Source organism: Setaria italica, chromosome IX (genome assembly GCF_000263155.2).
Source record: "Setaria italica strain Yugu1 chromosome IX, Setaria_italica_v2.0, whole genome shotgun sequence".
NCBI lineage: Eukaryota > Viridiplantae > Streptophyta > Magnoliopsida > Poales > Poaceae > Setaria > Setaria italica.
This window is the reverse complement of record NC_028458.1, coordinates 17,280,381-17,302,055: the sequence shown is the minus strand read 5'-3', so window position 1 is coordinate 17,302,055 and position 21,675 is coordinate 17,280,381. Positions and strand designations below refer to the sequence as shown.

The window sequence follows — 21,675 nt, the reverse complement described above, 5'->3', positions numbered from 1 at the left end:
TCTTTTTACAAGCGGAGGCACTTTTAGGATTTCTTTGGAATGAAAGAATACCAAAATGTAGGAATAGAAAAAATATAGAAATAGAATTACATAACATTTGCAATCATATAAGATTTGATAATATAGGAAAGTTTGTAATAAAGTTTGTAATATAGTGTGTGGATGCAATATAGGAAAAATAAAGGAATGAGAAAAGAGAGATAGATATAAAGGAAAGTTTCCAGGAGGTTGGATCTCACGTTAATTTTTCTCTAAAATTTCTATGGATTCATGTATCCCATGAGAATCTTAAGGAATTATATAGGATGCAATTCGTTGTTCAAAGGGATACATAGGAAATTTTCCTACTGGATTAAAATCCTTCAAAATTCCTTTACTTTTTTTTTCTTGTCTAAATTTAAGTACTACCGTAATAACAGGATTAATTCCAGGCCATCCCTCATCCTCCCCATTCCTTTCTCCCATCCCGTTCTGAATCCACGTGGCCTCATAGAATTACCAAAGACCCGGCCCCACAGGCCACAAGCCCGCGGCACGCGTCCCCGACGATCCCGCCCGTCCACCCTCGCCGTCCTGCCCCCATCCGGACCTCACAGCCCCGCCACCACACACGTGTTGCGCTCCCCCTCGCTCACGCGCCCCGCTCGTGACCGTTCCCTCCTCTCCTCCTCCTCCCCCGCCCTCGCCTCCTATTTGAACAGCACCACCTGCGACGCTTACCTCCATCGACCTCCACCCATTGAATTTTAATAAATTCTTGTTGGGATATATTCCCCCAATTTCCCCTCCTCCTCCCAACAATCTGGTCGATCACTCCCGCGCCAAAACCAAAACAAAAAACAAAGCCGTTCCGAAATCCGATCCGATCCCACAACAAGAAAAGAAAAGAAAACCCAACACTTTCTCACTTCGATCGTCGTTTGGCAATCACCCAGATTGAAACCATGGCCTTCAACCTTGCTCAGAGCACCGCCGCCGCGGCGTCCGTCGCGCCCCGCACCCCTCGCCACGCGGCCGCGGCGCCCGCGTCCGTCTCCGTGAGGAAGGCGGGCGGCGCGCCGCCATCGTCGAGCGGCCTCAGGCTGCAGCGGCAGGCGTGCTGCGAGCCGTCGGTGGCGCCGGCGCGTCCGGTGGCGTGCCGCGCCGCGGCGGCGGCGGCCGAGCGCGCCTCGAGGAGGAGGGCGGGCGTGCCTGTGTTCGTGATGATGCCGCTCGACACCGTCAAGAAGTGCGGCACCGCGCTGAACCGGCGCAAGGCGGTGCAGGCGAGCCTTGCGGCGCTCAAGAGCGCCGGCGTGGAGGGCGTCATGGTGGACGTGTGGTGGGGAATCGCCGAGAGCGACGGCCCCGGGAGGTACAACTTCGCGGGGTACGCGGAGCTCATGGAGATGGCGCGCAAGACGGGGCTCAAGGTCCAGGCCGTCATGTCCTTCCACCAGTGCGGCGGGAACGTCGGCGACTCCGTCAACATCCCGCTGCCGCGCTGGGCGCTGGAGGAGATGGAGAAGGACCAGGACCTCTGCTACACCGACCAGTGGGGCCGCCGCAACTTCGAGTACGTCTCGCTCGGATGCGACGCCATGCCCGTGCTCAAGGGCCGCACGCCCGTCGAGTGCTACACCGACTTCATGCGCGCCTTCCGTGACCACTTCGCCGACTACCTCGGCAACACCATCGTCGTACGTCGTGCTTCCTCTCCGTTCATCACCACAAACTGATTTCTATTCTGCTTTGGCCTTGCTTACCGGATCTTCATGGAAATTTAAAGGAAATCCAAGTCGGCATGGGCCCCGCCGGCGAGCTGCGCTACCCGTCCTACCCGGAGAGCAACGGCACCTGGAGGTTCCCCGGCATCGGCGCCTTCCAATGCAACGACAGGGTATGGTTTTCAGATGATTGACACGTCGGATTCGCAACCAAAATGAAAAAAGAATTTCTGACACGGATGATGTTTGGCGTGTGCAGTACATGCTTAGCAGCCTGAAGGCGGCAGCGGAGGCGGCCGGCAAGCCGGAGTGGGGCCACGGCGGGCCGACGGACGCCGGCAGCTACAACAACTGGCCGGAGGACACCATCTTCTTCCGCCGGGAGAACGGCGGGTGGAGCACCGAGTACGGCGACTTCTTCCTGTCGTGGTACTCGCAGATGCTCATGGAGCACGGCGACCGCATCCTCACCGGCGCGTCGTCCGTGTTCTCCGCCTCCCCCGTCGAGGTCTCCGTGAAGGTCGCCGGCATCCACTGGCACTACGGCACCCGGTCGCACGCGCCGGAGCTCACCGCGGGGTACTACAACACCCGGCACCACGACGGGTACCTCCCCGTGGCGCGGCTGCTGGCCCGCCATGGCGCCGTGCTCAACTTCACCTGCGTCGAGATGCGGGACCACGAGCAGCCGCAGGACGCGCAGTGCATGCCCGAGGCGCTGGTGCGGCAGGTGGGCGCGGCGGCGCGCGCCGCCGGCGTGGGCCTGGCGGGCGAGAACGCGCTGCCACGGTACGACGGCGCGGCGCACGACCAGGTGGTGTCCACGGCCGCCGAGCGCGCCGCCGAGGACCGGATGGTGGCGTTCACGTACCTGCGCATGGGCGCCGACCTCTTCCACCCGGACAACTGGCACCGGTTCGCCGCCTTCGTGCGCCGCATGGACGGCGCCGGGTCGTGCCGGGAGGCCGCGGAGCGGGAGGCGCGAAGCGTCGCGCAGGCCACCGGCTCGCTGGTGCACGAGGCCGCCGTCGCGCTGCGGAGCTGACCTGAGGTTTCCCATCGCTTTGTGTAGGGGTTTTCTTTGGGAGGGAGGGTGCTCGGAGGTCGACGGCGAGCGATCTCTCGGGGTACGGTTACGCGTAGACGAGATTGTGACCAAGGCGGGAGGGAAAGGGAGGGGAGGACAAAAAAAAATGGTGTTTTTTTTTGTCACGTTCTCAGGCTCCGACGATCGTCGCCGGGGCTTGTTCGGGGAATATATCCAGAAGTTTCTGCAGAAATCCGCAGAAAACGCTGTGTTCTTGCACTGGCTGATTCGGTGCTGCTTCCAGTCTTCTTTCTCCTCTCATCTGCTCTGCTCTGCCCTGTTGCTTGGCCGGCCGATAGGCTGCTAGAGGTCGACGGCCCGTGTTTGAGCCGGCCGCAACATTTTTATGGATGTCTGTAAATCACTATTGCAATAGAAGTCATATTGCATTCATTCCATTGGAGTCTCTAATAGCACTAGTAAAATTGTCCATGAAGAAACAATGCGGAAGTCTCTAATATTGGGCTCAGAGCCTCAGAATGCGGTGGTATGTTCTTCATGGAGCAACGCTGCAACGGCAACCAGGAATACAGTACCACGGCACCTACAAGGACCAAATATATTTTTTTGACGAAAAGGACCAAATATATTATCTTCGTCGAGAATGTTAACTACTTAGGTCGTGTTATAAATGCAGGAACTGAACTTTGATCGGAGATGCTAAATGGTAGCTGCGGCCAAATTGGCTCACTTTGCCATTTTGGTACTCATGTAAGCGGCTGTTTGATACAAAGTCTCCTATAAACTCGCGTCAAGCTTACACACTACTTGCAGCTTCAAAAATCTAGAGCATTTGAAATTTGTTTGGCCCATATCATGCTCCATCTTTGCTTTAGTTCTCGGCGCATTGTGAGAGGGCAACCAAACCCGTAAGCAAGCTAGATAGAGATCACTTGGAACATGATTCTGCTCAAGTGCTTATCAGCGAGGTTGAGAATACACTCGTTGGTTGCCCGCAAAAACACATGATGAGATTGTAAAAACGATGACCGCGATAGTTAGTGTAAATATGTACCAAGTCTTTATTTTATATTTTATTTAGCCTGAATCTACTTTGATCTGAGTTATATCACTTGCACAGTTGCACTAATCACTGGATATGATCATGTCCTATCTTGCTATCTGAAACTACCCAAGATTTTCCTAATCACTGAATATGATCACGTCCTATCTTGCTATACGAACCTACCCCTAATCACGCAATTTGATCATGTCCTATCTTGCTATACCAACCTAAATAATATTTTCCTAACACGAAATGCTATTTGGGACGCACAGAATTGCAGAGTGATTCCTTGGGTAAAGTTAAACACATCCATAGGTTAGGAGACAATTACGTCATATCATCGACAATCATCCATACTTCGACGCTATGGGTAACTACAAAACCATAAATGGGTACTAACACAACCATAGTCAGTCAGTTAGCTTGCAGCACTCGGACATACACAAGAACAAACAAATAGTCGTTGACGAGGAAACAAGAATGGAGATCACTATGGATCCAGATGCAAGCGACTATCATGATCCAACAGACATGAGTGCTCATAACAATGGATCATTACTGCAAAACAGCACCTTCTCCAAGAGGCAGTGGTTCAGGAAAGCACATCTTCATTCTCAGAAGCAAAGATAACAGTATTGAGCGTTCTGATGAACTCAGGTTTGCACCTAGAATGGAAAATCTTTCAACAGGAACAGACAGAATAGGTCCAGACTACTGCTCGGAGCGAGCAAAATTGTACGCACTAGAGTAACACAGATATAGAACTGATAGTGCAGGTAGATAGGCCAACCAAACAACCTAGTAACCACCCTTGAGATCATTGACCACGTCGTATGGGATGGGGGTGACAGTCTCGATGGTAGCACCCTCGACCATGAAGCCAGGCTTGGGACCCAACGGCTGCCTCTTGGTGCTGATGACCTCACCACGCACCTTGGCGTCTGCCTTCAGCTGGTCATTCTTAGCCTTCCTCAGGCGGAACTCCTCAGTGCAGCGGGACGGCTGGACGTGCTCCACACGGACATGGATACGCTTCCTGATGATGCGGCCATTAACCTGAAAATGCAGTAATTTATCAGAAGAATGTATACATAGATTCAGCCTGATAATTGCTGAGTTAACTAGGCACACAAACCAATACTACAAATGTTGCTGAGGTAATGCATAAGTGTCCCAAGTGTTGGAAGGGGTTAATCAGGAACAATTGTGATTATGCAACAATCAACCAATTAATACCTTCAGCTGATCAGATTTGACCAGATGAACATTGTGTTCACAAGACAAATGCACACAAATTATGATAGAAGTATTTTGATCCATTGCCATGTGGAAGCAAAAGAAACTCTTGGCATAGAAGTGGAAAACACTCGAACTTGGTAATTTGTAAAAACATATTGATCCATACAGTGCGTGAAAACTTCCATCACAACAATAGAGAACTACCTACAACAAAGCTGTAACATCCTAGTTGAAACATCATACATTTAGGCAAACTAGAATCACATTGAACCTGCACACATAATCCAGCATACATAAAGTAACTAGAATCAGCACGTTACCACATAATACCAGTACCAGACCATACTAAGCGGACTTAAGCAAACAGATCTGCGCACAGCCTTTAAAAGAAATGGGTCTAGGCGTCTAGCTGCCCATTTCAGCAACTACAACCAAATGTCACGCTGAACCAATCAATGAAATGCACAAATTCTACAAATGTAAACCTACAACATACCACCACAGCCTTATCTCCATTCTAAATCATACAGAACTTTCCGATTCCTAAATGGTAACGACAAAAGGCAAAAGCCCAACAGAATCAGATGAGCAGCTGCGGTGCCGCCCAATCACCCCAGTAGCGAGCGAGCGAGCGAGCGAAAAGGGGATCTGCGTCGTATACCTGCTTGTTGATCTCGACGCCGATGGCGCGCTTGGTGACGTTCCAGACGCGGCCGGTGCGGCCGTGGTAGAACTTGTGCGGCATCCCCTTGTGGACGGCGCCGTTCACCTTGACGTCGACGTAGTCGCCGATCTTGTAGGTGCGGAGGTAGGTGGTGAGCGGGATGTACCCCTTCTTGCGGAAGGGGCGCGCGAAGAGGTCGCGCGTCCGCGAGCGCAGCCCGTGGCCGGCCGGCATCCTGGCTGCTCCTGCTTGCTTCGCGCGGCGGCGGCGGTGGCGGCGGCGGGAGAGGGTGGGAGGCGGGCGCTTAGGGTTTGCGAGGGTTTGGGGGTGGTGACGGTTTTATAGGTGGGGTGGGACTGGGAATGGCTCCGGGCTGGATGCGGTTCTGGTGTTGGGCTGGGCTAGTTTGAGTGGGCTACCTGTGGCACGTGTTGGACTTTGTGGTACGAACAGGCTCGTGTTGGGCCGTATAGTTGAGCCATTTACGTACCCATGCTGCACTTGTTTGTGTAATCCTGAAATCCTGATTCCTCTGATTGCTTTGCACAATCCATATGATTCTGAGCCGTTCTCGAGACCAACGATTTTTCTCTCGGACCTATAGAAATTCACAGAAAACTCTATGCATGGTAGCTCGACCCCGTACACGATTTCGGGAAGAACTACGCGTCGGACGAAATGACGTTTGCCGAGCTTTCACGACTCACCCACGAGCCCGCTCCCCGCCGAGCGGCGATCCCTTGGACGCGCACGGCGACCGGCGTCTAGCATGAGGTCAGTTTCAATTGAGGTTTCTGCGAGAGTTTCATAAACATTAACTTCTATATCACATCATCAAAATTGCTGACATCGACTTCTATATTACATCATTAAAATTGCTGACATCAACTTGGTAAGAGAGGAGAGATGGAGACTTTCGTAATTTTAATACATGAGAGCCACCGCTCGACGACCCACCCCATCCGATCCAGCAACGCGGACCACTCGGCGGCGGCCGGCGCCCAACACAAACCAAAAGGGGCCTGCTCCTCCTCCTTTCTCGGCCGCTCCACTCCCACTCCCACCACCAGCATTCGAAGCAAACTTTGCAATTGCCGAGCTCCGCCCGCTCAGGTCTCCAACGTACCATCGCCGGCCGGGGCGCCGGGCGGCCACCGCCATGCCGCTCCTTCTCCCCAACCCGCGCTCGCCGCCGCCGTTGCCACTCCGAGTCCTTTCCTCCTCCGCCGCGGCGCTCGGGGGCTTCCTCCTCCGCTCCGGGCATCGTGCTGGCGCGCGCCGGCTCCACGCCGCCCTCGCCGCGGACAACCGCGTCGTGGTGCGTACGCCGCTCGGCGACACCTCTGCCTTCTCTGGCTCCGAACCTCTGACACTCGCCGGCTGATCGGCGGCTTCTCTCCTCTTCTTTCTTGGCTGCAGCTGGGGTGCGGGCTGGTGACGCTGGACTACCTCGCCACGGTGGACGCGTACCCGCGGCCCGACGACAAGATCCGCACCGGGGAGCTGCAGGTGAGCTCATCGCCAGTCATCGATCGTCGGCCTCTGATCAACATCGTGCTTTCTTTGGCAATGCCGTCGTGCTGCAGAAATCCGGCGGAGGGAACGCCGGGAACGCGTTGACGGCCGCGGCTCGCCTCGGCCTGAACACGAGGGTGATCTCCAAGGTAAACTGCTCCGCTCTACTTCCACCACCTGCTATGCCTGTTACCAAGCACGTACACTCTGCCGGAACACTCACAGTTATTACAGGGAGGAATGAATTCACTCGATGATTCACCCTCATTTGTTTTTATCAGGTGGCCAATGACGAAACCGGAGGAACTGTTCTTTCAGAACTCAAGGAAACTGGGATTGACACATCTCATGTCATAGTAAGGACTAAGGACGAGCTTGCACAACTTTGTTCATCAATTGTCAGTAGTCGTGATGCTATCTGCAAGGAACAATTGCTCTGTATCCATTTCCTAGAAACAAGTAACAACAGGTCACCAGCTGAAACGGATAATTTTCTTCCATGCATGTTCCTAATATCTCTCGTCATGCAACAATCACACTCGCAGATTTCTGATGGTGGGAACACAACATTTGTCTACATCATTATTGATAAGCAAACGTAAGAATATTCATCCTACTGGTTGCTGGTTCAGTTTTTCTACGTGGCTTCATTTAAACTTACGTTTGTTTGCCCATTGGCACTCTCATTCAACTTTTGAAACATCGCCTTGTGGCATCGTCATAAACAAGTTACCATGCACATGTCCGTAGTATAACAACACTTTGCTTTTGTAGGAAAACTCGTACATGTATACTCACACCGGGCGATCCTCCAATGGTTCCTAGTGACTTGCCGATGTCATGTTTATCAGCTGCATTGCAAGATGTAAGCTTGTTATATCTAGATGGATATTCACCAGAAATGGCACTGGCTGTTGCTAAGCAGGTAAAAACCTCATTTGATGCAACACCATTTCACTGAAAAATCATATCATGCTCTGTGTAACTAATAAATACATACATTACAGTCATACTAAAATAGGCATTTATGGCATAAAACTCTGTCTGAAAATAACATGCGCGCTACAGAAGCGATGCGAAAACCCTGCTGAAAATTGATATCTTAATTAGTTGCTTGATATAAACCAGAAATATACAGGCTGATCAGATGAATATTCCAATATTGGTTGATGCCGAGCAAGAGAGAACAAAGGAAGAATTAGAAGGTTTGCTCATTCTAGCAAGCTACATCGTCTGTTCAGGGAAATTTCCAAAGGTACTAATTCATGATATATTTCATTTCAAAAGACACGAAGATTCTCGTCTTAGATAATTAATTAGATTGTATGTTTTGGTACCTTTGCATTAAATTGTTTGCTGACATACTAATGACAGTGATATTCTTATTTTTACAGAACTGGACCTCAATCCCATCCTTACCCTGTGCCCTGCTTGAGATCCTTCTGCAGTACCCTCGTGCGAAATTTGTCATTGCAACCCTCGGAGAAAAAGGTTGCATGATGCTTGAGAGGAGTGAAGCTGGTTAGTTCAGATGTTTTCAGGACAAGTCAAAGTAATGTAGATGCTGCCTTTTGTAAATTGAATGTTAATTTATTTACTTGTAATCTTAAATAGGTGACGATTCCGTTGTAGATGCAGCAGATATAGAGGCTGTTGCCGACTCCTTGAGGTTGGAACTGCACAAAGATGGCATCTTCCCGACTTGTGTAGCATCCAAGGTCTGAGGGTGTTTCTGTTTTATTTTAAATTTTATTTAGATTGTTGGTGCATCCAAATGCAATCTCTTATAGTGTTTTCACCTTTCTTTTGTTTAATCATGTTTTATAGCCCTTGAGGCTTTCTGCAAGAGGGCTCGGTACAGTATCTGGACGGCTGCTGATAGGAACAGCAGAGGTTATCCCTGCTTCAGAGCTTGCTGACACCACTGGCTGTGGGGATGCATTCATAGGAGCAGTGCTTCACGGTGAGGAAATCAACCTATTCTCCCAGTGTCCCTAGCTATTTTGGAGCTCTTTTATTGCTGAATAAGTAGCGGAAAACATCCACGAGAAACCAGTTTGTCGCCTTTCCAGAGTACCGTGTTTGTGTGACGTGATACCGCTTCTCTTTGTCCGTCCTGCACAGCTCTGTCAACAGAGATTCCCACCGAGAAGATGCTCCCGTTTGCTTCTCAAGTGGTAAGCCAATTTCCCCTTGGCATGGAAATTCAGCCAACGACGGTCGGCTGATCCTGATTCTGATTGAGATGTTCACGTTGCTGCAGGCAGGCATCAAATGCCGAGCGATCGGCGCGCGGGCCGGCCTGCCGTGGCGGTCCGACCAACGGCTGGCCAAGTACCTGTGATACACGGCGTGTCGAGATGGCGCGAGAAGAATCAGACATTGTCGTGAGCATCAGCGACACGCACGCCTCACTTGGACTTGATCATAGCTCATAGAGTGGTACAGTAGACGGTACTATACAGTGGTATAGCCGATAGAAGTACGCTGTTTCGTTGGACAAAGCAATTTAAGCCCGGACGAGAAGACTCTGATTTGGAGGAATTTCAGCGTGACTGGACCGTCATTCAGATTTGATCACTGTTCTCCTGATGAACGGCTCTCTCCACGACACTGACTGTAAAAGTTTGTGGAAGCGTTGAACCCTGCTAGAGCCGCTCTGCGTATTAGGGTCCCTTTGGCACGGCTCATTGAGCAGCTTCTCGAGCGGCTTTTGATGAAGCCGTGCCAAACGGATAAAACCAAAATGGCTCACAAGAGGAAGCCGGCAAAAGCCCCTAAAATCCCTCTCTCTACATTTCTCCACCAGGGAGAAGCCAAAAATAGCGGCTCATACCGGCTTCTCCTCATCCCAACATCTCATTTTCCATCTTTGTCCCGGGAGGAGGAGCAGTGGACGGCACCGTTACGGGGCCGCAGCTGTCGCAGACGGCGCGACGCGGCGGCGGCCATGGGGCTAGGCACGGTCGGGGCAGCTGGCGGCGCGGCGGCGCGCAGGCGCGGTCGGGGCAGCTGGCGGCACGCAGGCGCGGTCGGGGCAGCCGGACTCCCTGCTCCGCCCCGCCGGACTCCCTGCTCTGCCCGCCAGCCTCTGGCTCCGCCCCGCCGGCAGCCTCCTGTGCTGCCCCGCCGGCTCCGCGGCTAGCCTCCTGCTCCGCCCGAGAGAGAGAGAGAGAGGGAGGGGGAGAGGGGGGAGCGGGTGAGTGGATAGGAGAGGAGCAGCCGATCGGGATAAGGAGAGGAGCGGTCGATCGGATAAGGAGAGGGGAAGGAAAAAGAAAAGAAGGGGACAAGGAAAGAAAAAAATAAAGGAAAGAAAAAGAAAAGAAAAATGAAGAGAAAAAAGAAAAAGAAAAGAGAAAAAAATATAAGGGTATTTTGGACATTTGACATCTTCTTTACACTAGGAGAAGCCGTTTTGCCATACGTTTTCGTACAAAATAAGCTAGAGCCAGAAAAAGCTGCTTTTCCATACGAGCTAGAGCCAGAGCTGTTTTTTCACGAGCCAGAGCTGTGCCAAACGGGACCTTAATATAGGTGGAAATCTCCACCATGGATTACTAACGAGTTTAATGTGAGTTTAATGTGTTTGGACGAGTGAACCAAATTGATCATGTATGAGATAGTTCACCTGGATGGAATGATTCTGAATTAAATGATACAATTATTTTATTTAGTTGGCTGTATATGCAATTGCATGAGTTGGTACACCTTCATGTGTTGATTGCCTGAATCTGAACCTGAATGGCGACGACGATTCGGCAAAAGGGCAGCACCGTTCTCCTCTCGACCGCGCTCGGCCCGTCCTGGATGGCATGGTTCGGGAGTTTTGGACGCACGGGACGGTTCAGCATCTGGACGGCATATTCCTATAGCCTGGATGAATGTGTCCTGGATGATCTGGTTCGATGCAGGAAATCAAACACGCGGACAACCGCTCATCCGGGATGGCGTCGTGCATGTACGTATTGATTCAGTAAACCAAACCCACGCTAAACCACCTGGCCGATCCTCCTATTTACATGGATACGGACTCTATCTCCTACAGCTAATCAGCTCTAGGTAGTTTAAACTCGTAGATAGATTACATTTGAATCCGTTACAAATATATCTTCTAATACTGACATCTTGGAAACGCAGCGCTCAACATCCAGACAAACACCATGCGTAACAAACTGCTCCTACATGCTTTGGAACTCGAAGATTTATCCAAACATTGGCAGAAAATTCCACCGTGTTAACGCAGTTACGTGATCACGTCGCGCCGGACGGCTCCTTGTCCCAATCCTGATGTTCGCCGAGCTTTCGGATCACGAGCCCAGACGACTCCTCCGAGGAGCGAGAATTTCTCGACGCGCGGCGCTCACAGCATGACTGCACGACAGCGCGCGAGAGGGCGGTCGGCGCCAGCAGACGAACTCCTCCATCATTGCTCGGTCGCTCCCACCAACTGCGCCGCTATCCGTCCTCGCAGGGGCGCAGGGCTGTGTCCCAATGCCACCATGCCGCTGCTCCCCTGCTCCTGCTCGCCGCCACCAGCGCCCCCTCTCCGGCCGCACTCCTCCGCCGTGCCCAGCCGCCATGGGTTCCTCCGCTCCGCGCCTCCCAGCCTGGGCCTGGGCCTCCGCGTCGCCTCGGGGTCGGGGCGCCGCCGACTCCCCGCCGTCCTCTCTGCGAACGACCGCGTCGTGGTTCGTTGGACCCCCCCTCCCCGCGCCGCCAGACTATCCCTCAACAACGAGGCTCATCTCCAAGGTACTCTGCTTCCACCAATTAGACTTTACAGAGTCATTCAGTCACAGGGTATAATTTACCTACTCATCTTCTGTTGGTATGCATTTCACCCAGCCTATGTGTTTTCTTCAGGTGGCCGACGATGGGTTTGAGCATCTTTGACTCTTTGTTGATCAAATGAAACGAGTCAGATCGCGAAAAGGAAAAGTACCCATCTGATACCATTTTCTTTTAACAAACAGTCAAGCTGGCAATATCCCTTGTTTCAGTACTAATAATAATCATGGCAACTACTTCCTGATTACTGAAATATTGGATGATGGCTTTCACTATTAAGATGACAATGGCATAGATGATTACATCTTCCTGTAAAAAGTTTTTGAAGAGTACATAGCTTGTTCTTGTGTTCAAGGATGAACATGTAGAGCTTCTGGCTCAATATATCAAGTTTGTGAAATTTCTGAAATTTCGTCCACCTTTGATGATGGCTTTCACTATTAAGATGACAATGACATAGATGATTACATCTTTCCCGTAAAAGGGATTAGAAGAATACGTAGTTTGTTCTTGTGTTCAAGGATGGACTTGTAGAGCTTCTGGTTCAATATACGTGAAATATCTGAATTTTCTTCCTCCTCTATCTCATATTCTTTTTGTGCTTGCAGATTTCTGATGGTGGGTGCACGACATTTACTTTTGTCATTGTTGACAACAAAACGTAAGAATACTTCTCTTTGTCATTACTTGCAAATTATCTTTATGCGGCCACAAAGGTAAGTGAGACAATTAAAAATGGCCTCCTTGTTTCTGTCCTCTCTGAAGGTTCATGTGGAGCATAGCCAAATTTCTCAAATAAAAGTTTGGTAACAGATTTCCCGAACAATTTATTAGGCCTATTCATCTGAATGTAACAATAACTATCTTATTATATACAGAACCTAGCGTAGTCATCAATCTTTCAGTTATCTATGCATTTAATCCATTCCATTTAGCGTCTTCACAATGTTAGTTCTGTTTTTATCAGAGATTTCAACACCATAGTTCATAGTTCATGAGTTTCAAACTGAAACTATTGATTTTATTTGAGCATAGCATTATTGATTTATTTGGCCATTCTTATATTACAAAATCTCTTTATGACATCAAAAACATATCTTCATGAATAACTCTTTGCGCTTGCAGGAAAACTTCTACATGTAAACCTGTTATTTCTAGATGGATATTGGCACGATATGGCATTGGCTATTGCTAAGCGGGTAAGCTACTGTTTATTGTGTTGCCACATCAATTCATTGATACACCATACAATGCTAATGTTTTTCTAGGTTGTCTCGATTGTTCAGTATAGAGTCCTATTGGGCATATACTGTTGGGTTGAACTGTCGGGGTGCTTGGTTGGGTTGGATAGAATAGGCATAGTTTGGTCTGTAAACCTAGTGCTTGCTGCAAATATATGCTTAAGAAGAAAGAGGCACAGAGAGAGAGGGAGAGCTATGTAGACTTGTAGAGTAAATCGTACAACTTCCTGCCTAATTTTACCATCCCACCTCTCTAATTACAATAAACAGTGCTTCTAACATTTGGCTAATATATACTTTGATACCAAACTAATATAAGTTTCGCAGAATTACTCTGTTACACAAGTGAACCTTCCAAACACTACAAATCATATTTTAATTTGTTGCTTGATATAAACCAGAAATGTACAGGCTGATGAGATGAATATTCCAATTTTGGTTGATGTGGATCCAGAAAGAACAAAGGCAGAATTGGAAGATCTCAATCTAGCGAGCTGCACTGTTTGCTTGGGGAAATTTCCAAAGGTAAATATTGTGAGGTCAGAATAAATTTCAAAAGACATGAATATCCTTGTTTAAATTGGATTTTAGTGCGGCTGCATTAGTTTTTGCCCACATGCTAATTAAAGTGACTTTCCTATTTTAGGAAGTGAACATCAACCTCATCTGTACCATGCGCACTACTAGAGACCCTTCTCCAATTTCCTCGTGCAAAATTTGTATTTTTAACCCTTGGGGTAATTGGCTGCACAATGCTTGAGAGGAGCAAAGGTGGTCAATATTGGTTTTCCCAGGATGAATTTAACAACAGCTAGGATCCAGTAATGGGCACATGTTTGCTTTGAGACTTCAATTTATTTACCTGATGTTGTATATTAAATAGGTGATGATTCTGGAATAGGTGCATCAGATATAGAAAAGGTTGCAGAGTCCCTAAAGATGGAAGTACAAAAAGAGATGGCATCCTGCCGACTTGTCTGTTTTTCAAGGTCTAAGAATGCTTCTGTTTTTCAGATTATTGACTCGTCCAAACTGTGATAAATTGCCCCGGCACCTCTTTTACTCTTTTCTCTTTTCTATTTTGCTCAAATTCTAGTTCTTGAGTTTTTCTGCAAGAGGGCTTGGGACAGTATTCGGAAGACTTCTGATAGGAACAGCAGAGACCATTCCGCTTCAGAGCTTGTTGATACCACTGGTTGTGGGGATGCATTCATAGGAGTAGTACTTCACGGTGAGGAATTGCAGCTCCCTCAAGAATGCCTTTCTATCTTGAACCTTTTCTGCATTATGTCTATCCTTCTTAGCTTACAAAATACCAAAACCGTTTTGCTTCTGCTGGAATTGCTAGGTTTGATTGATACTAAGAGTATGTGTCCTACATGATTTATGCGCATACATATCCAACAATCACTTATGACTGTATCACCTTTTAAACCATCCGATATAATACTTCTTTTTACCTTTGTGAGCTCACCTTTCTGTTGTTCATCCTCCACAGGGCTATCCTCAGCTTTACTCACAGTTGCCGCTGGCCCTGGTTGAGCTGATCATGCTGTCCTTCTGTTCATGTTTCAGGCGGGCATCAAGCATCGGTGCTGGGCTGGTCTACCTCTACCCTGGCTGGCCATTTGTGTTGTCAGTTATAGAAAAATGACCCGGAATAGAAGAACCGCCGCCTTGTTCAGAAGTCCACAGGTTGATACATGGTGACTGGTGAGCTACAGTATCATTCAGCACAAGAAATTGGAAGTTTCTCCCTCTTTTTTTATTTGATTTTTGGCCACTTGAATATGTGTTTCTAGAAGTACTGTTTGGTTGAATAAAATAGACCAGGGCAAACCCTCTGAAATTCGGATGTGCAGAACAGGTGAATGTGTGAGTTGAGTTGAATGCTATTTAAAAATTCAGAACTGGTCACCATCAAGGACGGTGGTTGCAAAAGGAGACCGTAGCAGCCTCCGAATTTTGAACTTTTTTTTATAAAGAGAATTGTGAACTTGTATGCGGTCAACACTTGGGGTTGTATTGCTGGGCCCAATCCGATTTCGCCACGTCGTGGACCGGGCGCTTGGGTCAACGCGACGGACAAGCGACCCCGGCGCCCGCCGCCGACGTGACGAGGTGCGGTGCACGGCGGCGGCAAGTCGTGGAATGTGCGTGGGCTTGGGGAGAGCCCAACTCCAAATCAGCTTGCAAGTTGCAACTTCCCCTCTTCTGCCGTCATGTTGATATAAACCAAACCGAACCCAACTGAATCGGATCGCAGCACTGCAGCGAGAACGGCTTCGTTCCGCCTCGTCTGATTGCTTCTCTGCAGTGTCGATGGCCTCGAGCTCCGGCTCCGCAGCGCTAGGCGCGGACGCCGTCGACGCGCGCCGCCACGGTCACGGTCACGGTCACCGTCGAGCGGAGGCCGCCGCCGGCTTGCCTGAAGGAGCTCGGCGTTAGGTCCTTGCCCAAGTGATTTGGTTGGGCTCCTTGCTCCGGCTCCACCTGATACCGGCCACAGTAGCAAGCTGGAGTTGAAGGAGTCACAATTTCCAGCTCCTCCGACGGCTGTGAGGGGAGGAAGGGGGAGAGCGTACCTGTTCATCGGAATGATGAACAGTGCTTCTACATTAACGCGTTAGGTGGGTGTCAAGAGGAACCGAAGCTGCTGAGAGAACACGCCCTGAGACGGCACGATAACGCTGTTAGGAAACACGTGACGTCACCTGCGGTTGTTGGAACACGTTGCAGGTGGGGCGGTGAGCTACGGCGCGCGGCAGACGTGCTACGTCGTGAGGGGGAGGGTGAGCGCCACCGTGGAGGGCTCGCCGGACGGCGCCGTCCAGTTCGGCGCCGGTGACCTCGTCCGTCTTCTCCAGGGGGACGCGGTGCACCTGGCACATCGTCTCCGCCGTCGACATGCACTACGCCTTCGATCCATCCTGATTCCAGACAGTGACAGGAAGGAACCAAGGGCTTGCTCTATGCACACAGACTGAAATGTGAAAAACTGTAAAACTGAAGAACAGAACAAGTGCTGTTGATAAAGGATCAGCAAAACCAAGCATTTGCGTCTAATTCCAGCTCCTGGGCCCTGCATATCCAACTCAACTCTCTGTACCTGGATATATCATCCACCAGCAAAGGGATTGATATCCAACTCACCCATTTTGTACCTGAAAAGTTCATTCAGATTATAAGGAGGTAGCTACGGTTGAGGGTACTACCTCGAACACATTTTGGCAACAGATTATGAAGTATGAACCATAGATATATGACGAGCAATACGAGGATTGAAATTCTGGCCCCCCACAACTTCAGGGGGGATAGCTGTTAACATCTAAAGCCGTACTAGGCGTAACATCTAACCCCTAAAGAGGCTAAGACACAAGTTCGACTGACATGGCGACATGTTAACAGCAGCATAGATAGCAAGACACTCCTACCACAGATTCTACATACTGTACAAGGAACATGTACTCTGTCTCCTATGAAGGAAACCTAGAGAGGCACGTTGGTGCCATCGATTTTATTGTTTCATGGTGCCCATGAAATGCAAGTGCAGCCAGACACCGCTTAACTCCAATCAATTGTTTCATGGTGCCCATGAAATGCAAGTGCAGCCAGACACTGCTTAACTCCAATCAAACTCAAACAGTATGTCTGCAGATTCCAGCCTTGACACCTCAAGCTGATGAGTAGCAGCTTCTACCGATAACACATCAGCAGGGGCACTAGCAAAATCATTCAGGCGAGCTTCGTTAGGAACAGGACTGCTTCCACTAATGCCCCAATTCTCTGTTATTTCCAAGGGACTATTTGCCTGAACATTGCTAACTGTTGTGTGACTGGATAAGTCATGCATATGAGAAGACATCAAGTTCTCCATTGCAGCAACAGACTCATGCTGAAGACTGAACCCCTGGTTTGCTGGGGAATGCACAGGTTGAGAGTCGGTCATTACATGTGGAGACTCAGTGGTGCTGATATCGTAATCTGCTACCCCCAGATCAGATGCCACGGTAGCAAGTATGTCTTCCCAGCTTTTAGTGCCAACATCTGTTACTGGTTCTGGTAGGCATGGTGTTCTCTCAGTTATCAGCGAGGTGCACCGCGAAAGTTGTGGCTCTATGACATCCATCCCGTTTGTGGCAACCTGATAATATGCCGCTGGCTGACCTTGCTGCACCTGATATGCTGTTGGTGCACTGAAAGATCTCTGGAAAGGATTGTTCTGAGCAGTTCCAGTGAAAGCATTGGTTGTCGGTGCCACATGAGCTGCCTGAGATACATGCGGCAATGCCTGGTCCATCAGGGAATTATCTGGACAAGCAGCACCAAATTGGCTAGCATTTTTGGATGCAAAGCCTGGAGAAACAGCCCCTGCTCTTTTGAAAATTGCACGTGAATGAGTATTTTGAGTAATATGAGCATTGCAAGTACCTCTTCCAGCCCTTGGTGAACTGACTGTTCCACCTACGCTCAGTGAGACTCTTACTGAGTGATGCCTTTGTTGGTTTTGGCTCCCTTCATTAAGAAGAGGGCTTTGGATGGCAAGAGGAGGGTGACCCGCATGCAATACAGAAGACGGAGGCAATTGAGGGGCTGCAAAATGCCTTGCTGAGTACAAGTCATTGGGGAGTTTTTCTGGAGCAGATGCTGGCAGCTGGGTGCTCCTGAATACTTGCCTCATCAGTTTCCATTTCGGCTCCTTATCCGTAGCATGGCAATGATCATTAGATGATGTACTGTTACCCCAATATTTGCATGGAGCTGGAGCGTCACATACAAAACAGTGGCACTGCATTTGAGAAAACAACCATACAATTGCATTAAAGACATTTATTGGTTACTCTGCTAGCATGTTTAACTAATTATGTTGCCAACAATGTCAGGGAGTGAAAAATGTTTGTTACTGACCATGCCACAATGCTTTGCATGAGAAGTAGTGCTGAATGGCAAGTTTGAACATAAATGGCGTGAATGAGGGAAGTCCCTGCATGCTATCTGCAAAAGAATAGACAATTGTTAAAAATAAATAATAAAAGAATACTAGTGAAGATAGATTAGTTTCTACGAAAAGACTTGACATGAACAAAGCCCGGCAATATCAATATGAACCGATATAGACAGAAATACATATGCACTTAAGTACATCATTCCACATTAGAGTAATGAATGTTCAAGCACTTCCACATTATATGCACCTCAGGGTACATCCCACAACATTAACAACATGCAATCAAAGTACTACATGCTGCCGGAAACTAACCACCTTCTCAGCCACACATAGACATAACAAGAAATCAGCAGAAGATAACTACAACACACATAGCTTAAAACATAGGGAATCATTAGCCTTTTATGCAAAGCTTCTACTAATACATGAATGCAACTCAATGATTCAACATTTCAACTCTCTATACATGCTGTAAAATATAAAAAGGTCTTTTATGGAATGTACAAAATGCAGTGCTAGTGCTACATATAAAAAAGGAAGGAATCAAATACCGGGCCTTTCTCCGCAACTATCTGCAATTCATCCGAGCTGCCATCTCCCGCGCTACCCTCCTCATCGGCAAGGGTAACCGCCTTATCAGGGTCACCATCTAGGACGACGCAGTCATCATCATCCTCATCACAACCACCATCAGCATTGGCCTTCTTCTGCAGCGCAGGCTTGGACAACTCACTCATAAACACAAGGTCATCAGGCTTGGCTGTCTGCTGCAGCACCGGTGGAGCAGATATCTCACTCATAACCATGAGGTCATCGAAATCCTCCCCGGTTGCATCATCATCCACATCGAAAAGGTCTGCCGTCCATCCGGCGGGGTCGATGGACCCGAGGGCGTCGCTGATGAGGAAGTCCTCCTCATCGGAGCTGATGTCCACAACACCCCCCACCGGCGCCATCCGAACCGCGAATCAGAAATCCTTAAGCCGCCCCACAGATTTCCCCCTAAATGAACAACTTAACGAGGTCCCGAGGGACCAAGAAACACTCCCCCGACACAAAGCTAGCCGGGGAAAGGTGAGCTCGACATGTCACCAGCCGCCATGGATCAAGAACCGGAGAGGGTTCCCAAGAAACTTGACCAGGGGCATCCCCTATCCCATCAGAACGCAAATCTTAGTTCATCCGGCAGCCGATTTGCTCGTCGACGCAAAGGGCGTCACCGCATAACGGCGAAATCCGGCGGCGATGGGGTGGGGAAAGTGCCTGAAACGGTGAAACCAACAGATTCAGAGAAGAACCACACCAAACCATCAACATCGCTGGAGGAAGCCGATTCAGAACCGCAGATGCTACGATTAACAACAGCAAACACAAACGCGCACAGGGGGAGGAGAAGTGTGCAAACCTTAAGCAGTCCTCTCTCCCCTCGGTGGAGAGGGAGAGGGGAGAAGAGAAAGATCACTTCTTTCTGGCGTCCCGGGGAGATAGCAGGCGAAGCAGTTCATCACCTCTGCCGAAAATCTCCCTAGAGATGCTGCTGTTAATTCATTCCGCCGCTACTGTGCATCGCTCTAACGATCTTCCTATGGGCCATGGCAGAGAATTGCAGGCCCTCTGATATAGCGCTCCCGTCCCGTGCAGGTGGCCGCCCCGTGGTCCGTTGAGGCAGGGGAGCGGGTTACGGGTTGTGGAGTCGGATCCACTTGGGGATTGACTTGGCTTGACTTTTTTTTCAGGGCAACTCACAAGAGCTTCTATTGATTCATAGTATCATTACAGTCTTTGGCAGCAATCTCCATAAGCCAACTAGGAGAGAGCCGACCCAACTAAGAGAAGGGGAGGACTCCGATGGCATACTCGCACACCTGTGAGCTGCCTCATTGCCCCCTCTGGAAACAAAAGAAATATCAAAAGCAACAAACAAACTACAAAGCTCCGTGATTTCGTGCCAAACACCCGAAATAGCACTGCGAATCCCTTCATTTGAAAGTAGGAGGTTCACCACCTGGGTGTTATCCATCTCCAAGATCACCCTCGTTGCTCCTTGCTCAAGAGCCAACAACACTCCATCCCGCGCGCGCCAATGCTTCTACTGTGATCACATCCGCGACGTTGGTATAGGCTCGCGCCATCACCGCCAGCACCTCACCTCGGGAGTTTCTTAGTACTGCACTGCTTGCTCCTGATGCAGAAGTCATCATATAAGACGCGTCAGTATTAACCTTGAGCCAGTCCTTCGGTGGCCTCCTCCAGCGAGCCCGTCACACCGGCATCCTCACTTGGCTTGACTCAATAACCTCCAAATGTCTCTAGTCTCAAATGGCCGCTGCCCTTGATAAGAATTAAATGGAAGCTTCAAATATTTGAGCAAATTAGCTTGATGGTGAAATGAATACAGTGCATCGTGTATTTGTGTTATACATTTGGTTGGATGATGTGGTTGCAAGTTTGAGAAGCTCCATCCAAAAACAATTAGGGCTTTGTTAGAATGTTTTTTCTTAACGATTGAAGGGAGGCGATATTTAAAGCATTCATGCCAATGTCCCTTTGGCATCGTAAGGAGAATTTTTCCCACTTTTTCTTAAACTATCTTCTCTACTTCAATTGTTGGATTTCTAAGTGTCTTAGCTTTGTCAGTTTGTCTATTTCGATGTATTAACTCATTAGACTCATTGTGGTGAGTTATATGAACTAATAGCACATAGGAAATCATCATTTTGCTCCACCTGTCACTATTTTTCATTTTATGTGTGTACTGGATACACATTCGGACATCCTACATGCCATATTTCCCCTATCTTCTATCTTGGTTGTTGTATTGTCTACCTCTAACGCCCTACCTTATTCTCACAAACGACTAAATACGAAATGAATTCAAACTTTGCTACTCCAAGTTGAACTTATATGCATATGATTTTAAAGTATATTTTCTTATTACAAAGTTAATGTATATATTCAAATGTTTCAACTTGTTTGGATTGAGATTTTAGTCCTAATATCATCGCCAACATTTTGAGCCCAAACTTGCAACCGCAAGTTGTACTTTACAAGTTTAGGGTTAGATTTATGAGTTCAAAGTTTTTATTCATTAAAAACAAAGCATAGTTGTATTATTTTTTTGTTGTTGAGATATTTATGTTTGAATCTAAATATTTGGAGTGACACTTAGGTGCGGAGGCCGCTGTATGATAGGGGTTGAAGACGTTGATGTTTGGATCCAAGTCATATAATGATCTCACCAAAGAACAACTTATTACATGTACATTTGATACTTGGTTTTTATTGTTACATCTCTCATTGTAACAGTAAAAATCCAACTGTGTGATTTCGATATTTTTTTATCTTTCTCCATAGCAGGCACAACCCGCATATCATGGTCCAACGCACGTGGCATCCTCACACAAGTTGTTTCATGCATGCAGGCAACACATTTGTTGTTGATATGGTTTAACAAGTGTATTTTGTTAAAATTATAGTA

At 48.6% G+C, this 21,675-nt stretch overlaps 4 protein-coding genes and 1 long non-coding RNA gene across 9 annotated transcripts; 3 read left to right on the top strand and 2 right to left on the bottom strand.

Annotated features, from left to right (window-relative positions):
• Positions 1 to 719: 719 nt before the first annotated feature.
• Positions 720 to 2,992, top strand: LOC106804122 (beta-amylase 1, chloroplastic). Its single transcript, XM_014804565.2, has 3 exons — positions 720 to 1,679; positions 1,769 to 1,879; positions 1,966 to 2,992. The coding sequence occupies exons 1-3, from the start codon at positions 945 to 947 to the stop codon at positions 2,749 to 2,751; spliced, it is 1,632 nt and encodes a 543-aa protein (XP_014660051.1). The 5' UTR covers positions 720 to 944; the 3' UTR covers positions 2,752 to 2,992.
• A 1,395-nt stretch (positions 2,993 to 4,387) lies between these two features.
• On the bottom strand, positions 4,388 to 6,021 carry LOC101753652 (60S ribosomal protein L21-2). The gene is made up of 2 exons (XM_004982882.3): positions 5,700 to 6,021; positions 4,388 to 4,855 (listed from the first exon to the last, which is right to left on the bottom strand). The coding sequence occupies exons 1-2, from the start codon at positions 5,934 to 5,936 to the stop codon at positions 4,598 to 4,600; spliced, it is 495 nt and encodes a 164-aa protein (XP_004982939.1). The 5' UTR covers positions 5,937 to 6,021; the 3' UTR covers positions 4,388 to 4,597.
• Positions 6,022 to 6,725: 704 nt separating this feature from the next.
• On the top strand, positions 6,726 to 9,863 carry LOC101752828 (ketohexokinase). Of its 2 annotated transcripts, none has more exons than XM_014804567.2 (12): positions 6,726 to 7,020; positions 7,122 to 7,211; positions 7,289 to 7,366; positions 7,499 to 7,573; positions 7,763 to 7,815; positions 7,992 to 8,142; positions 8,356 to 8,472; positions 8,612 to 8,738; positions 8,850 to 8,935; positions 9,045 to 9,180; positions 9,342 to 9,394; positions 9,481 to 9,863. In XM_014804567.2, the coding sequence occupies exons 1-12, from the start codon at positions 6,862 to 6,864 to the stop codon at positions 9,559 to 9,561; spliced, it is 1,206 nt and encodes a 401-aa protein (XP_014660053.1). In that variant the 5' UTR covers positions 6,726 to 6,861; the 3' UTR covers positions 9,562 to 9,863. The 2 variants fall into 2 exon arrangements, with proteins under 2 accessions (XP_014660053.1, XP_014660052.1); XM_014804566.2 differs by having other exon boundaries at positions 8,832 to 8,935.
• A 1,305-nt stretch (positions 9,864 to 11,168) lies between these two features.
• LOC101786965 lies at positions 11,169 to 15,152 on the top strand. Of its 4 annotated transcripts, none has more exons than XR_002675844.1 (8): positions 11,182 to 11,972; positions 12,084 to 12,669; positions 13,134 to 13,207; positions 13,651 to 13,774; positions 13,896 to 14,020; positions 14,133 to 14,238; positions 14,346 to 14,480; positions 14,825 to 15,152. It is a non-coding gene; the product is annotated as an uncharacterized LOC101786965 (long non-coding RNA). The 4 variants fall into 4 exon arrangements; XR_001162955.2 differs by having other exon boundaries at positions 11,235 to 11,972; positions 12,084 to 12,158; positions 12,617 to 12,669; positions 13,896 to 14,238; XR_002675845.1 differs by having other exon boundaries at positions 11,169 to 11,972; positions 13,651 to 13,788; positions 13,896 to 14,238.
• A 1,333-nt stretch (positions 15,153 to 16,485) lies between these two features.
• On the bottom strand, positions 16,486 to 19,825 carry LOC101786314. The gene is made up of 4 exons (XM_004982877.3): positions 19,603 to 19,825; positions 18,749 to 19,460; positions 18,158 to 18,244; positions 16,486 to 18,038 (listed from the first exon to the last, which is right to left on the bottom strand). Exons 2-4 carry the CDS (start codon positions 19,151 to 19,153, stop codon positions 16,872 to 16,874), a joined length of 1,659 nt encoding a protein of 552 aa, XP_004982934.1. The 5' UTR covers positions 19,154 to 19,460; positions 19,603 to 19,825; the 3' UTR covers positions 16,486 to 16,871.
• Positions 19,826 to 21,675: the final 1,850 nt, after the last annotated feature.

Coding starts and splice junctions, on each gene's coding strand:
- LOC106804122 (XM_014804565.2), top strand. CDS start 945: ATGGCCTTCAACCTTGCTCAGAGCACCGCCGCCGCGGCGTCCGTCGCG. Junction 1,680..1,768: donor ACCTCGGCAACACCATCGTC/GTACGTCGTGCT, acceptor GGAAATTTAAAG/GAAATCCAAGTCGGCATGGG. Junction 1,880..1,965: donor CCTTCCAATGCAACGACAGG/GTATGGTTTTCA, acceptor TGGCGTGTGCAG/TACATGCTTAGCAGCCTGAA.
- LOC101753652 (XM_004982882.3), bottom strand. CDS start 5,936: ATGCCGGCCGGCCACGGGCTGCGCTCGCGGACGCGCGACCTCTTCGCG. Junction 4,856..5,699: donor GCGTCGAGATCAACAAGCAG/GTATACGACGCA, acceptor CTGCATTTTCAG/GTTAATGGCCGCATCATCAG.
- LOC101752828 (XM_014804566.2), top strand. CDS start 6,862: ATGCCGCTCCTTCTCCCCAACCCGCGCTCGCCGCCGCCGTTGCCACTC. Junction 7,021..7,121: donor CCGCGGACAACCGCGTCGTG/GTGCGTACGCCG, acceptor TCTTGGCTGCAG/CTGGGGTGCGGGCTGGTGAC. Junction 7,574..7,762: donor TTGACACATCTCATGTCATA/GTAAGGACTAAG, acceptor TCACACTCGCAG/ATTTCTGATGGTGGGAACAC.
- LOC101786314 (XM_004982877.3), bottom strand. CDS start 19,153: ATGGCGCCGGTGGGGGGTGTTGTGGACATCAGCTCCGATGAGGAGGAC. Junction 18,245..18,748: donor TAGTTGCGGAGAAAGGCCCG/GTATTTGATTCC, acceptor ATTCTTTTGCAG/ATAGCATGCAGGGACTTCCC. Junction 18,039..18,157: donor ATGCAAAGCATTGTGGCATG/GTCAGTAACAAA, acceptor TCTCAAATGCAG/TGCCACTGTTTTGTATGTGA.